The 16,421-nt window shown below is 42.9% G+C and overlaps 1 protein-coding gene across 3 annotated transcripts in view; it reads right to left on the bottom strand.

The window, feature by feature from the left end:
* Positions 1 to 16,421, bottom strand: part of ZNRF3 (zinc and ring finger 3) — a 75,654-nt gene that overhangs the window by 3,407 nt on the left and 55,826 nt on the right. Inside the window, exons 1-7 of one of the 3 annotated variants that reach the window (XM_017814136.1) lie at positions 10,995 to 11,387; positions 9,702 to 9,776; positions 6,248 to 6,379; positions 5,226 to 5,336; positions 3,877 to 4,044; positions 3,038 to 3,140; positions 533 to 2,278 (exon numbers count right to left, since the gene is read on the bottom strand). In XM_017814136.1, the coding sequence (XP_017669625.1) occupies positions 533 to 2,278; positions 3,038 to 3,140; positions 3,877 to 4,044; positions 5,226 to 5,336; positions 6,248 to 6,307 (2,188 nt within the window). In that variant the 5' untranslated portion in view covers positions 6,308 to 6,379; positions 9,702 to 9,776; positions 10,995 to 11,387. Of the gene's footprint in view, positions 1 to 532; positions 2,279 to 3,037; positions 3,141 to 3,876; positions 4,045 to 5,225; positions 5,337 to 6,247; positions 6,380 to 9,701; positions 9,777 to 10,994; positions 11,388 to 16,421 lie in introns of those variants that run through there. The other 2 variants (XM_017814133.1, XM_017814134.1) reach the window with 2 other exon arrangements.

The following is a 16,421-nucleotide window of genomic DNA, read 5'->3' as shown; positions in this document are numbered from 1 at the left end:
TTAAAACAGCCCTGGCAAAGCAGGTAAGGAATATCCCCTTCCTTCTGTGAGTGATTATTTTTTCCCCTTGTTTTATGTCCACAGCAGAGACTTTCCCACATATTCTTCTACAGCAATTCCAAGATTTTCACTTTCTTTTTTTTAAACCTTCAGCTTGTCTGTCCTCTCTCAGCACTGTGGCCTTGCCTACCTAAGCAACTCACCACAGCTGCTATGACTGGCACAGTGTCCCTGGCTGTGGGAACTCTAAGGGGGGCCTGGTACTGGCAGTTGCTTTTTCTCCTCCCCATAAAGGAGGAGTATGAAAGCTTTTATAGGGTTAGATAGTAAACTACTCTTCTATTCCTCTAGCTATGACCAAATGAGTACAGGCAACAAGAGAATAACACTTTGGGGCAAAGGGTTAGTCGATAACCTGCTCTTATGCAAAGGATGGAGTCACCTTTATGGCTGCAGGTACCTAAGTAGCTGACAGCATTTCATACACTAAGACAGAAAGGTAGCAAGTAATCAAAAAAAGCACACATATTACCTGTGACCTTTGTGGTTGTCATCAGCTTCTGGGAGTTCAGAGTGGGACTGGGAAAGAGCATTCCGGCTTCCTCCTCCTGAGAGTAGTTCTGCCGCAGGAATGACGTTGCCTCATAGCACACCTCCCTCTCGACCTGTACCTCTCCAGTACCTTGACAGTGCAGGTAAGTATCCAGCTCAGGTGTTCCATCCCAGGAACTACAGCTTCCTGTGTGGGTCCCTTGGTGCTCTGTCGGTAGAATCAGCTCACAGTCTCTGTCTTCAGGAATTATGGGAATGCGTTGACCCAGATCACATACACCCTTACAGCAGTTTGGCAAGGTGTCCTCAGGAAGCGTGTACTGCACATTCACTGCATAGTCTTCTGTATAGCAGCCACCACCTCCACTGCCACTGTTGCTACTACAGGCTACCTGCTTCTCTTCATAGAAGCAGCAGGGCAACCCCTCATATTTTACCCCATCTGTCCTATGTAAGTGGTCTGAGTTAATACTGTACAAGCCTGGGGTGTTCCCTGACTGTGGTTCAATTCCTTGGCCACATGTCCCCCACAGCGGAGAGCTAAGGAAGAGTGCACTACAGTCAGCTGTCCCATTGCTAGGCTCCAGGGCAGAGTGCTGGAATTCAAAGCAGCACGTGCATGCTTGCTCCGAAATCGACCCTGCTATCTCTGGATTCTTCCAGTTCCTTTTAACATCCAAGGCAGCACCAGGAGTGGCCTCAGGTCCTCCCTCTGAGGTAGTGCCATTTGGATCCCTGTGCTCTAGTGAGGAATTACTGCTATAGTTCATATCCATGCTGCAATTAGACAGTTGGTCCCCTGAGGAAGAAGCTGGCACAAGCCGGCAGTCAGCACCCACCATACTGTGACCATGAGCTGGAAGCTCGTCCTGGTGGGGGCCCTCCAAGAGAACAATTGCACCCCTGTTTGCACCACCGACCTCACCCACTCGGCAAGGGCTCTTACTGCGGTAAACATACGGGTCATAGTCACTGCTCAAAGAGCTGCGGAAGGTGGAGCAGCTCCCATAAACCCCCTGGTTGCTGACCTCAGTGCAGTCAACCATGGAATCACTAGAGGAGCAGTGGCACTGACCAGAACTGCTGCTGCTGCTGTCGCTCCCAGGGCAGTCAGCCAAATATCCACTGCACACTGAGCGATGACCATGATAGCAGCTAAAGCTGGAGGTACTGCCACTCTCCAAGCGAGATGAGGGCATTACATGTACCACGGGAGGGAAAAGCATGCTGCTACCAGGCTGAAAGGCACGGGAAGGACCCTTTGAGGAAATGCCAGCTGGAAGCTGTCCATCTTGCTCAGGGTAACTAAGGCCTTGGAAGTAGTAGTGCTGATACATGGTCTCGTATCGGGAAAAGCACGCTGCTTTGGAAAAGTTGCGTCCACCGAACTTGGGTCTTCGGAAGTTGTGAGCTGGAGAGTAAGCCCTATGTTCCAGGCTACAGTGATGTGTGTTTAAAGCATGATCCAAATGAATAGGCTGGTAACTTTGAATGTAGGCTGGGGACGGGGCTTGGTAGAGGCTCTGTTCACCGTGTCGCTCGACTGTAAGCACTGTGATGGGGTTTCCGTGAGGGTCCATGCTCGTCCGAGTGGGATACGCCGTTATCTGGTTTGCTCTGTGCACTCGGCCTGGGTAATGGACAGGCAGAATCACCCTCTGCTGCCGGCTGCGTGCTGGGTTGACGGATTCTAGGCAGATTGGACCTGCATTTCCTTTTTTCTGTTCTGAATGAGAGAAATAAGAATGGAGAAGTAGAACTAGCAGGGAATAAAAAGGAATACGCTTCATGCAAGAAAGCGGGATATTTTGTTCTGAGTGTTGTTACATTACGCACCAATTTTTTACACAGAAGGAAAAAGAACAAAACAAAAAAAGTAAGTCAAGAGCATCTGCCTGGAAGCCTTTGAAACACTCAAATGTATTTGCTTAAAAAGGAAAACGAGTGAACTTATTTCAGATACTGTTCTCATATACATAAAACCTACTTACACAGTATTCCTGAACTGGCAGAGGCTGAGAGAGGCTAGAAGTCATCACTCAAGTTTTCACTTTATACATTATTTTATATAAATGTGTATTAACAGAAAACTTTCTTAAGACAGAGGAAATGAAAGGGGGAGAGGGCAAGTAAGGGAAACCACATTCCAAGCTACAGAAAAATAAAACCCCATACATTTGTCTTCTTTACAATTCCCAAGGGAAAATATATTCGTCTGCTCCACATGACCCTGAGCTCAGGGGCTGTGCAACGCTGCCCTTGGCTGGGCATCGCCCCCAGTCCACGGAAGGCCAGGGCTGGGGCTGCTCTGCATGGCCTGCAGCCCCTCCCAAAGGGTTTAGGACTAACTGTATTTCTAGAGCTGCATTACAATAAAGGCTGAGAGCTCCACGGAGATTAACAAGCAGGCACAATTTCTGTTTCATCTGGTGAGCTGCTACGTCTGAAATGAAGGACACAAGAGCAGCCCCACTGCAGCACTTACCTATGATGTTATGGCGGCAGTGAGGGCAGGTGTGATGCTGCAGCAGCCAAGGATCCACACACTTCTTGTGAAACCGGTGAGTGCAAGGAATGACACGCAGTTCCTACAGGAACAGACGAAGGACCATAAGAAAGTACTTCTTCCTAACAAGTGAATTTTTCACAGCTTGTTTCTAGTTTTTTCAGCCTAGCTGCAGAACAGATCAATTCCTACTCTCAAAGCGGTAAGAGGGAAAAAATGCCATCAACAGAGCCAAGAGCATAACATCAAGTGATCAGCCGTCTCTAAAAGAATAGTCTGCAGGCACACCAGAACTCCATGCAGATAAAGTACATTTCTTTAGAACACCTTTTGCTGTGTGTCTGTATGACCCAACACCTTGAAGGAGCCCATTGTTTAAATTTTCCTTAATATATTAAATGAACTTTAAAAAAAAATAAATCAAGAGTAATGATGTACCTTGCTATTAGCAATGGAAAACACTCAAGGAAAAGCAAAACCAACACAGTGTATATGATACTTTTCCCCTTGCCCAGCACTCTTACCCTTCAGCTATTATCTTTTCACAGGATTTCCTGAGCCTGACTTTATGATTGTTCTTCAGAAATGCAACCTGATGGAGGTAGTGACTTGCAGAATGAGATCTCTCACCTCTCACTTTGTAACATGGGTACTTTGGAGCTGCAGAATGCAGCTGAGGCTGACTTGGTTGCTCAGTGTGATCAGACTGGCAAGTGGCACCACTTCAGTACACAATGTACCCAACAGCCAGCCACGTACCACAGTGCTAAACCCAGCCACATCCTCAGCCCATGTTGAAGAAACCATTTATCCTTTACCTCCCCATCGATGTACTTCTCCAAGCAGATGGCACAGTCAGAGGTGGAGCTGCTACTGAGTGTGTCCAGTGCTCCACAGTTACTTTCCCGGTGTCCCTTACTTTTGGACTTAAACTTCCTGGTCTCCATTTTCTCCAGTGCTTGCACTGCAAGCCTGTTCATGGAATTCTACATCAGAAGAAAGAAAACAAAAAAAAGGCAATGCTGCTGTGTATGGGACTAGAGTGTAGAAGCAGAGAAACACCACCATAATGTATCCTACAAATCATGTCAGACCCAATGATGTATAATTTCATAAATCAAACACAGGGAAGGTTAATTAGAATTTATATCAGAAGCTTCATTAAAAGAATGTATGCCACATGCAATAGTGAGAATGATCAGCTACTTAGAATTAAAACAGTGTGAAGGAGCTGAGAAATGGGATACATTGGAACTGCTCAATTGATAGCAGCAACAATTCTAGCCAACACACAACACTTGGCCAGGAACTTGTTTTGAATTGTCAATATTGACTGCAATGCCCCAGTATGCTGTTACTGTCATATTACCAGGAGCAATACTTGAGAAAGGGATTAAAATGAAATGTTAGCTGTATCATTTCCTCCTCCCCCCAGATTTAATCAATAGTACAAGTTTAGGAAGGCAGTGTGTTGTTTTCATTTTACTGTAGAATTTATCATGCCCCTTTTTAACACTGTTTTTAACACTGGTGATGGTCCATAACATCTTTGGATTCCTACTCAACATGCTCAAAGAAGAGTCTTGAGAATCCAGAATGCTTTGCATTCCTTTTACATGTGTCTCTACTAGACAGTTTACAACTAGAGACTTCAAAGTCCATTAGCTTCTATTTGCTTTCCCTTTCATATTTGACAGGACAAACTCCAAGTACATCACCTGGAATTTCTCCTAACCAAACTTTTTACCTTGAAAACCTCTCCCATCAAGAATCAATAGATCCTATTCAAAAGAGTTGCAATTTATTTTCAGTCCTGATAACCTCTCCAAAATACAGCAACAAGAGTTGGAACTTTAGAAGTACACCAGTGCTACTGATAATCTTTGAATAACCAGAAATGTTCTTCTTTTCCAACAGCTAAATGGACTGCTCCTGTACTATTCTGATTTCAGGATTTAACTGAATGAACATCATGGATCAATGTAAATCTCCTTTAAAGACATTCCCAAGTTCTTCCAAAGGCCTACACGCATGGCTAAAACCCCTTCCACAAAGATGGCTATTGCAGGTCAGTGCCTGGCATTTCCAAAAGTTGCAAGGAAGTTCTAGGACAAAGTAAGAGAAGTTAACTTTCAGCATTCAGTGAATATCCCATCACTGCTCTTACCTGACTGCGTCGCTGTTTCAGTTTGATCTTGACAAGGAGAATGAGGCAAACAAGAGACACAACCACAAAGAAGGCCAGGAAAATTCCCATATCAAAGTACTCAGTGGGTTGCTTAAAAATTAAAACAAAAATATTATTTTTCCTCCCTTTAGATCATATTCTTTTAACTTCTTAGTGGTCATTGTCAAGTGCACAAAGTCACAATGGCAGAAGTTAAAGTACACACTGTTCTGTTCATCAGCTGGGATTCTATGAGACAAAACCTGGGTTTCATATGCCACCACAAGGGAATGGAATACACAGAAAGCCAATCATGAGATGTCAGATTTACAGTCTCTGAACAGCAAAACCCATTTTTTTTCACTGAGTGAATCATACCAACACAAATTTTTATGATTTACTGGGTTGCCTGTGCATGTTAAGTGACTGAAAATCAACATTCGAGTTTTCAGCAACCGTCCCACTTCTCAAATACATTCCTTAACAGAAGGATTCCACAAAAAACCCACACAACCAAAGTGGTAACTGGGACATGGATGACCTCTAGCTTTGTTCTTCTACAAACTACATGTAGAGAGTGTTAGGAAAAAAAACCTCTAGAAAAACTGTTTTATATTACAATTACAAATATCAGATACCAAATAATAATTCCATGTTTAAAATACCACACAGAATTGTTAGTTAACACAGGGCAGACCACCTTACAAAACTGAGCCACCAGGAGTGTGCAATAATAAAGTTACTTCATCAAGAAAAAGAAAACTTATATTATGTAAATTTTTTAGCCACTTATACACTCAAAAGAATCCTTATGAGACAGAGTAGAAGCCACACTGTGGATTCTATACTTACATCAAGTGTAGCTGCTTGTCCACAGTGCAGTTGCTCGGTTTATGTAGGTCAACAGAATTTCACATATAGTAATGCACATCAAAACATGCTCACCCTCTGTGCAGTGAGCAAGCACTGCCTGCAGCAACAACAGCACTGTAACACCCAGAGAAAGGCTCTGAAAGTCTCACCCGTGGGGGGCGATGCTGAATCCTGGCTCGTGCCACTTTCTGCTTGTTAACGATGTTCATCAGCTTGACAGCATCAGCACCCTTCACATACACCACTGGTCTCTTCAGAGGGTCCTCTGAGCCCTGGTTGAGCTAGAACAAAACAAAACAAAACAAATCTGCTCAAGAGGCATGTTTCAGGAAAACTACCTTTCTTCTGGGCAATGGAGAGAAGAATAAAGGAATACGAATGTGGAATTGATTCAAGCATCAGTTGTTCTCTTCTAGCATAGACTTTGGGTTAAGTGTTCCACAGAGTTAAACCTGAATTAAACTTTTCATTTATGATGCCTTTTTTTTTTTTTACTGACCAAAACTAAGATTAAGGATAAGCAAATGTTCTTTTCTGAACAGCAGCTTTAATTTAATTGCATTATGTACCACTGCATATATCGTTACTGTAATCAGTTACACCTCACAAGGAAGAAGTATAAAAATCCACACATTCCAAGAAAATTGTCCTTGCTACATTTTATCAATCTTTTTATTTCAACTTTGTAATTACATTATTCACATACAAATTTCTTCAGCTTTTTGAACAAGCTCAGTATCAGAGGGCTGTCTTTCAGGCTCTTTGTACCTAGCCCATTAATTTAAGTCAATAATTTCTGCTGTTTAACTCAACAAACTCATTCAATTCAATATTGACTGCCAGCTGGGCGACCTCAAAGACTAAAGCATATGAGCAGACCACTTAATTCACCCTGAAACTTCTCTCCAGGCCCAGCTAAGTCCTGTAAGAAAGGCCAAATCACAGAATCAGAAAAGGGGGAAGGCACGTCATGAACCCAACCTCCTGGTGAAGGCAGGGTCAACTATGACATCAAACCAGGCTGCTCAGGGCTTTATCCAGTCAGATGCTGGAACCCTTCATGTGTGGAGAACACATAACTTCTCTGGCCAACAAATCCAGAACAACAACCTGCTAAATTATACACCAGAGAGGGTAATAACTAGACAAAAGAATTAGTTCGGTTGTAAAATGGCACCAACGTGATAAATTCATACAGCTTATTGTGATTCTCAAGAAAAATCCTTGTAGAGAGGCTGGTTGATACAAAACTAGCAATGCACTGTCAAGCAGACAGAAATGGTACAGGGGAAAGGAATGAGATGACAGGAATGTGAGCAAACAGATCACGAGCAGCTTATGGATGAGCTAACACACCTCCATTGCTGTTATCTACCTCTTACTTCTGGCTAAACCGTGTACAAGTTATCAAATGACTGGTCCATCATCCTGATTACAGGATGACGACTCTCCTTAAGCTGACCAGATGATTGTGACAGATTTCATGGAGACTTTTTAGTATCCAGGAATCCCATGTGTTTACAAGGCTTGCTGGCCTAAGGCCAAATCCAGTCACTGTCCTTACGTTCCTAGACACATATTCTCTCTCAAGATTTCTTGTCTAAGAAAGAAGTCATCTGATTCCTCAGTCATTTTTGCACACTGCTAGACTCTTGCTAAACATGATGCTCTGGATGCTGTTACTCCTCTTCAAATACTCAAAAGTAAAACTAAGAAACAAATCAGACTTCACAGACTATTTCTCAAAATAAATGTTTAATTCTTAATCTACAGCAGAAGATACTCAGATCAATGGGAATAAACTCCACAAAATCTGTAGGCAAAGTCCTTTCATTTGGTAGTAATTCTGCTACTAAATTATCTGAGAACAATTTCTTCTGGTCAGGACGGCCTCCTGTTTCTTTTCATGGACTGGCAGGAAGGACTGTCTTTCATAATACTCCACTCCTCCCTTTCAAAGCACTCTCCCTCATTTGTTGTAGTGCTTGGTAACAAGCATACCTGGGAAAACTTCCTAAAAAGCTCCCCTCAGTGTCTTAGGATACTTCCATTTGAACCAAAGATACTCCTGATTAACTCTTGTCAGTTTTTCCTCCATTGTGATCCATCTATCATTGTTTTCCACAACTAAATTGTGAGTGCCAAAATGGTACTTATTTTAAAGACAAATTAATTAGTACCCCTGATGTCAAGGGTTCTGAAGACTTTGGATGAGAATCAAAATTCATGAAAACAAAGTGTCCAGAGCAGCATGAGAACAGTCACCCAAGTAACTCTTAGAGTATGAAAGCTAAGTCTAGACGTTCCTCTCCTGTTTGTGAGTGTTTGCACAGGCTACTGCTCTGCTGTCTAACAGAGCCTACTTTGTCAGCTACTGCTCTAAGCCACTAACCTCCTTCCATTTTATTGGTACCCAAAATATTCAAACATCCAATAGACTACTAGACCCAGCTATTGGGACCAGTTGCACCCAGTTTATTATTGAGAATCAAGGAAGGACAGTTGTTGGTAGAGGGAAAGAGCAAGAGGTTCACAACTCAGAACTCAAGTTCAGAGCAGTGTGGCTGAAAGTATCCAGAAGCTGTAATTCGGAGGAAAAAAATTGAAAGAGACAGACCATATCTTTATGAAGATATTCTTCTGTGTAGAAAAGGGGGGAAAATATCCCTAAGAATGTTTTCAAGATCAAGGCTGCAGTCTTGATGCACATGCAGAGCACAGTTCTCAAAGCATTCCTTGAACAGAGTCTTCTGCATTCTTCTGTCCAACAGATGCTCATTTCAGAATTAAAGACAGTTTTTTTGATGTAAACACTGACGGTCTCTTTTTCCCCCATGAAGTTCAGGCTGCATTTAAAAACCTTCAGCTTCACTTGTTTCTGCTGTAGCAGAAACAGTGGTTTTGTTTCAAGACAAAACAAAACTAAACCAAATGCAGACTATTTTTGTGCTTACGTTTCTTCACTCAAATAACTCAGCACTGGCTGGATCTTGAAACATTTCACAGAGCTATTACCTCACCCACTTCAAATGAAAAGATGGAAGTTATACCAAGACTCAGAAAAAGAAGAAAAACCCTGCTTGTCCACAAAATACATAGGCAGAAATCATCAGCTGTGAATGAGAAGAAAATGATTATAAGTTTTGAAAGAAACTTGTTTAGAAGCAGGTTTGAAACTCATTTTGCAATCTCAAAAATAGCAGCTATCCAACAATATGATCACAGGCTGGATGGGGCCAAACATCCTGTGTTTTGTACACGGAGCTGGGCAAAGAAAACCTCCTTGATTAGATAATGGGCCACAAAAAATTTGCCTCCTTCAAAAAACCTTAATCACAGACCTGGATTCCGCATTCTAGCAAAAGTTAGAAGAAAAATCTAACTCCCCAAACTTTTCCCTTTCTACCAGATTTACACCACCTATGTTGCTTGCTGCCTGACAGAAGAATAGCAGGAAAACCACAGCATCATGTTACCCAGGGTCAGTAGCTGCATGTCTCTAGGCAGGTGTGCTCTGATTCTCATACACTCTCAAGTCTTGCCTCAGTAACCCTAAAAGAACCCAACAGAGGCTGCGAAATAACTAGGCTCCCTTCTTCATACCTGATCAATGGCATCTGGGTTTTCAGAAACATCAAAGATGACCGCTGTGGCTCCTCGCTGTACTGCTCGTTTTGCCTGCAATAAGAAAGACAGCATCCTCAGTCCCACCCCAAAAGATGACTTCTTACCTCAAAAATGACTCTCTCTCCTCATGTCCAGATAGCAAACAACATTTTGTGTTTCTGTGTAGTTAAAACAAATGACAAAATAATTACAAACACAGGAGCTCCTGAATCAGCATAGAATGTACCTAAACTTTGCTAAAGCTTCTACAATCTCTCTGCTCCTTCCTTTTCAAACTCCTCTTTCAACAACTTTTTAAAGAAATTCAAATGTGATTTAGACCCTCTAAAGACTTCAAACATAAGAATTTCATAAAATTAAATTACTTTCTTTTTTCTCCATGTTACTTGGAAGTGCCATCAAAAACAATCTTCCCTGTGACTTGAGTGGAGACAAGCTCACTAGTGTAGAAAAAAAAGGTTGGTCAGGTTCTTTACATTTTTTCGGTGTCATTCTCATAGTTATGATAAACTGGCATATCACAATCCTTGCAAAAAGTGCCTCAGAGAATATGCTTTTTCTGACCATCAGAGGTCAGAACTGTTGCACACACTTCTTACGCTGATAAGATCAGACCTATGTAAGTGCACGGCTTTTCATCAAATACACAGCCCAAAACTGGAGTTACCAACAGCACAGAGGAGGTATCAGAACACATTAAAATCTTCTGGAATAGAGAAAACAGTACTTTAACCACCAAGGTTAAGACAGGGTTTTTTAACCAGTTTCTGCCACTGTGCCTCTCTAAGTCCTGTTTCAGTGTTGCTCAATGGCTCCACAGAGCAAACGTTCCCAGTAACTTTTCAAGCTTTTACTGCCTTTATGGATGCAGAATGCAAGAAACTATTTCTCCAAGCAATGACAACTATCACCATCACTACTAAAGCAGGCAGCACTGGCCCTTTGTGGAGACTAGCAGAACCTGAACTTAACACTGAGATATAAAAGAAACATATGTAAGCGATAAATCATGAAATATCACCCAGCATTTTCCAGGAAGAATGTTGGCCAGTACAGAAATGTTAGTTTGAACACCTACAGGTCTCTTTCTTTGCTCTATTCTCATATTTTGTTTTCATTTGAAATGAACAAAGCCCATTAGCACACAAGAGAAACCAGCACCCAATTGGGAGTATTTTCTCAGCCCACCAGGTATTTGTCCCCTTTGAAGTCAGCACACCTGGTTAATCACTAAGAGCTGCTGGGGAGGAAGAGTTAAAAGGAATTTACCCCGCATTCTCTGTTGCAGTGGCCCTGAGGTGAGGGCTCATCCAGGTTTCCCTAGAAGGCACCCCTTACAGACACGCAGTGCCTGTAGAACTGCTCAGGCCATTTAACTGCTTTTTCAGGATGGTCAGTCAACAAGCAAGGCCTCTTGATTTCTGAAAATCATTTTTAAAGAGTGATTTTACAGATCGGCGCCGATAAAAACTCCTTATATTTGTGAAGGGGCTGAATGAGCAAGTACACAGCGCAGCAAGTGTCCGCCATGGGGCGTTAAGGGATGAGAAGTACGGGCCGAGCTCAAAAACCGTGCTGGAGAACAAGGGGTGAGCTCGTTTCACTCCGCAACTCGCAGCCCGAGCCCCGGGAGGCTCCGGCCGCTCTCCCCCCTCACAGCTCCCGCTCCTCACTGCGGGGCGCCCTCAGCCCCCAGCCCCGCCCCGCGCACGGCGCCCCCTGGTGGCCGCAGGTCCCTCCCGCGGGCACCCGCCCTGCCCCGGAAGTGCCGCCTGTCCCGCGCGGGCGGGGGCTCTCGGCGGCCATGGGGAAGAGGGGGATACGGGGAGGGTTTTTTTTCCCTGCCGGGATTTAGATGCCGTTCCCAAAGAACGGACGGTGCATTCGCTGCTGGGAAACACCCTGGGCTCTGCCGCTGGCACTGGGGAGCCCGGCCCTGTGCCAGCCTAAAGAGCCTTGTTCGCGCGCGGGTCCCGAGGCGCCCCCGCCCGCGGGGTGGTGCGCGCCCGCCGCTGCCGCGGCTCCGGCCCGGCCGGGGTTCGCTGGCCACAGATCAGAGAGCGGCCGCCTCTGCTCGGCCTCCAGCTCGGCCCCACAGCCGGGGCAGGCTGGACACAAGCGAACGAGTGCGCGGGCACCGGTGCGCGCCTGGCGCTCGCCTCCCTCCCTCCGGCCCGAGGGGGCGCAGCGCGCCTGGCACTGCCCCGCAGGGACACCTTGGAAAGTCCGGCTGCCGCTGCCCCCCTCCTTCCTCACCCCCCTCCAGAATACTGGAGGTTAATTAAAGCCGAAACGTCTTCGAAGATACCGTGTCCACTACTCAGTAATCAGGACAGCTCAAGAGAACACAGCAATGTTAAGTCCCATTTAAAATAATGCCGGTCTGTAATAGGCACTTGGCTTTTTCATTTTGGGCTATCCAGCATTTATAGATCCCAAATCATTCCTCTAAGCAAACTGACCAAACCTGGATGAAAAATAAATACACATGTTGGATGAGGGGGAAGAAAAAGTACACTGCTACCTCCTTTACCTTTACAATACCTGTGGCAAGCAAACAGGCATTTGCACAATTGAATTCCCATGCAGTTGACAGCAGGAAAGATATCAGGCATATCCCTTTTTGTGATTGTCTTCTGTAGCTTTAAATAAATTACTATCACTACATATTAGTATTTTTCTTTTTTTGTAAAGAGTAATAGAAAACAACAAAAAAATTGGTAACCGCACTTTTCATAATTCAAGTGATCACTTTTTGTTCATAGTGACAACCTCGCAGTCTGTCTTTGCATTCAGAATCTACAGCTTATGTTACTACAAAGCAATGGACGGACCCTGTTTGCTGTGCATGGCTGCCACTTCATGCAACCTTAATTTTTCCCAAAAAGTGCTCCTACATCCCAATTGGAGCTCCAGAGATGTCATACACATTCTGTGCAGACCAGCAGCTAACTGCCCATCATGTAGATACTGGGCTCAGTTGTGCAAAAACACTGACATAGAGAGTACTGGCCATGCTTTGGTCCTTGAAATTTAAACAATCTTCAGCAAGCCCTGTATTGGCAATTCAAAAATACTTTTATTCTTGAATACAAACATAATAAAACACAAAATATAGGATAGATATAAGCAGGTCTTTGTAGGATAAAGTCACCTGGCATCTTTTTTAGAGAATCACTCAATTGTTTAGGCTGGACCAGACCTTTAAGGTCAACAAGTCCAACCATCATGCCAACACTGCCGAGGCCATCACCATGTCCTGAGTGCCACATCTACACATCTTTTAAATCCCTCCAGGGATGGTGACTCCACCACTGCCCTGGGTAGCCTGTTCCAATACCTGACCACCCCTTCCATGAAAAAATTTTCCCTAATATCCCATCTAAACCTTCCCTGGCACAACTTGAGGCCATTTCTCCTCGTCCTGCCCCTTGTTCCCAGGGGAGCTGAGCCCAAGCCTCACTTGGCCCACCCTCTTGTCAGGGAGTTGTAGAGTTTTTCTTTGTAAACGAGTATTAAAAAGTGATCCACCATTTGCTAGACTTCAGTCAAACACCTAGTTTTGGCCATCTTCTCTTAGTTGAATGCTGGATGTAGGTGCCTCTAAAGCAAAGGGAAACAAAACCCACCCTTGAATTTGCCCTTTCTCAATTTCTTTAACATCACCAGCCTAGGACTTTATCAAAAGCTCCTTATTGAAGAATATATATGGCTACTCAAAAGAAAAACATAAACAGAAGGATATGATGTGTTTATTACACATTTTAAAAGGACTCTAATTGAAAATACATAATAATGGCCTCATCTGTGTTTCTGTGGCATTTTAATTTGCCCAGAGATTGTCACAGCTCATGGAGAAGGCTAATGAAAAGTTATTTTAGAGTGTATTTTAGAGACCTACTTATTATGAACTTACTGTTGATAACCATTACCACTACAATGCCCATTAAATACTGTCTCAGTTTAAAATCTGGCAGAATTTACTTGGCCTTGTAATCTAGAAAGGATAAGAGGAAACGCATGTGACAGAAGTGCAAGGAAAGTTGCACTTTGCATATCTCCAGGTTTGAGGAAATTTAAGTCGTTGCCTCAAAGAACATCAGAAAGATTTTAAGAGCTCTGCACTCCCTTCCTGTGCCAGGCAAACACAATAAGGAAGTAACAACTTCCTTGATGAGGCAAACTTTCAACCCTAGGGACCAGATAACTATTAAACAGGTGCACTGCTTCCTCTCATTCATTCAAAGCAGGTAGGATAGCAACAATCAAACCAGTAAGAAGTTCAGCCACTTCCTGACATCTTGAAGGACCTTGCATGCTTGCAGATATGAACATGGCAAGCATCTCCTCCTCTGCTTTTTAGTATGGCCTTATTCCAATTAATATGCTAGTTAGTATGCAATAGTGGAGAAACCATCATAAGAAGAAAAGCTGCTTAACAAGGTGCCCGTTTAAAAGAAAAATCATACCAACAACATTAGCCTTTATTAATACTTCTTTGCCAGAGTTAGAATTCCCTCACATATCCAGTAGTATTTACACATGAGGACATGGCACTCTAATCGAATGGGTTGCAGAGAGTGAATAAATTACAGATGAGAGCAGGACTGAGGCTTGAACCATAGGCAGGGAGATAAAAGTTCTTTAAGCACTTTTAGCTCTGCAATTTACATCAATATAGCAATGCATTACACATCTATTATGAGAATACCTTTCGCTGAAAATGGTTATTGGTAGAGCCAGATTACTACTTAGAAATAAACTTTTTTTTTTAATAAGTTAACATCATAGATAATACTGACAGACTAAAGGGAGAAAAAGATGCTTTAAAAGTAAGGGCTGCCTGTGTAAACCACAGATATATCCTGTTGTTCTAACAGTGTTCTCATGAATGTCCTTACATTAAAAACTATCTATCTGTCTTCCTGGACTTGTTGAATCATTCATCCAACTGTAGGAATTATCTCCTTGGAATTTAGCACACTCTAGGTAAGAAATATTAATTATAATTACAGTATGTGGTACATGAGGGAGTTTATTCCCTGGGTTAAGAAAATCATAAAGATGGGGAAGGGGAGATCAGGCATTGGTTTAAGGGGTAAACAGTACAAATGCCAGTAAACTGCTTTTAGCAAACTCTTCCATCAGGTGCCAGCATTATTAGCTGGACTTCCAAAAAGGGAAGCCCAAAAGGATACAGTATACAGAAGATAGTCCTATGGATCCTGAAAGCAAAACACTACTTTCAGTCAGAACTGAGGGAAACAGCACAGCTCCAAGAGGCATAACCATGGCTTTTTCCTCTTCTCTTTCCTTTTTTCAATACATCTAATGTTTTGGGGGCAGGGGGCCAGAAAATATGGTTACTCTAACTCTGAACAAAGATTGATGAATAGAATAGTCAATAAAATTAGTTTGTACATCCTTCTTTAGCTGAGAACTGAGCCAGCCTGAATTTACTCTGTCCATTTTTGAGGTTTTTCCCCCCCTCAATTTCTTTATGAACTAAAAAAACATTGAACTTGAAGCATGTTTCCTGTTTAATCCCATCAGATCCAATATTCTACGTCGGATCCCTCCACATTGTGGAGTCAGTGGTCATTAATTTGCCAAAAGAGTGGGATTATGCAAGCAGTGTGAAGTGGAACCTTTCTTATAGCTGTCTTTTGGTCCTTTGAAATAAGAGTCAGCCTCTCACATAGTGTACTGGTAACATATAAGCAACACTCAGTAGCTTGCAACTTGCACACTCTGTGACTCCAAAGAACAAGATTTTCAATGAAAAGGTGCAGTGTCTTGCTTTATGGCTCTGGAAAAGCAGTTCAAGAATTTCAACAGGGAAATTGCTGCCAGGGAATACAGCTGAAGGGATGAGGTTTCCATCTGCAATATTTCACCAAAATAAATGATGAATATAGCAGTGGTCATGCTCTCCTCTTGAGCAGACTCAAAAGTAACAAAATCTGTTCCAATAATTTTTAGCACTCACAAACTAACTGATTTGCACCTGTTTTCTCCATATCAAGATCAAGTGAGACCACAAAGATGTAGACAATATTACCAGAGGTGTAATACAGAAAATATTCTAGGTTCTAGAATATTGGCTTTTCTGGTTGCTGAGTTGCATGGTTAGTCTATGACACTTCTGCAGACTTGTCTTCATTGGATTTTTTATATGAGAGAACAACTTTGGTGCTGAAATAAGCATTAGGAGGCAACATTACCAGGGTTTAACTTCTGCAGAGCCTCTTGAGTTTAAAGAAGTCCTCAGTTAAGTGTGGACAAAACCCAGGAACTTCTAATCATGAGAAAGAGACCACTGATTCCTACATAAAATGCACAATGAATCTGCAGGTCAGGACAAGCAGATGTTGCCACCACCAGTATTGGCTGCTAAAACATCAACTACAATGGGTATTACTAGTCAAATCTAGAAAATATCTCCCAAAGTAAGCAAGACTGTGTGTTTCCTATTGACATTTGACTATCCATAATATATTTGGGATTTTAGCAGCAGTTACTGTTGGGGAAAAAGAAAATATAATGTTCTCTCATTAAATGCATAGCACCCATTTCTAGAGCAGGCCCACAACTGTACTTGCAAAGGCTTGGCACATCAGCCACAGGCCAAGACACTTCAGTTAAACAGTGCCCTGCACTCTGCTTGTCATTGAGAACCTTGCATAAATCCCACAG

The sequence above is a fragment of the Lepidothrix coronata genome, unplaced genomic scaffold (genome assembly GCF_001604755.1).
Source record: "Lepidothrix coronata isolate B3197 unplaced genomic scaffold, Lepidothrix_coronata-1.0 Scaffold44, whole genome shotgun sequence".
NCBI classification, from domain to species: domain Eukaryota; kingdom Metazoa; phylum Chordata; class Aves; order Passeriformes; family Pipridae; genus Lepidothrix; species Lepidothrix coronata.
Note: the sequence above shows the minus strand (reverse complement) of the source record. Positions and strands in the feature narration are given on the sequence as shown.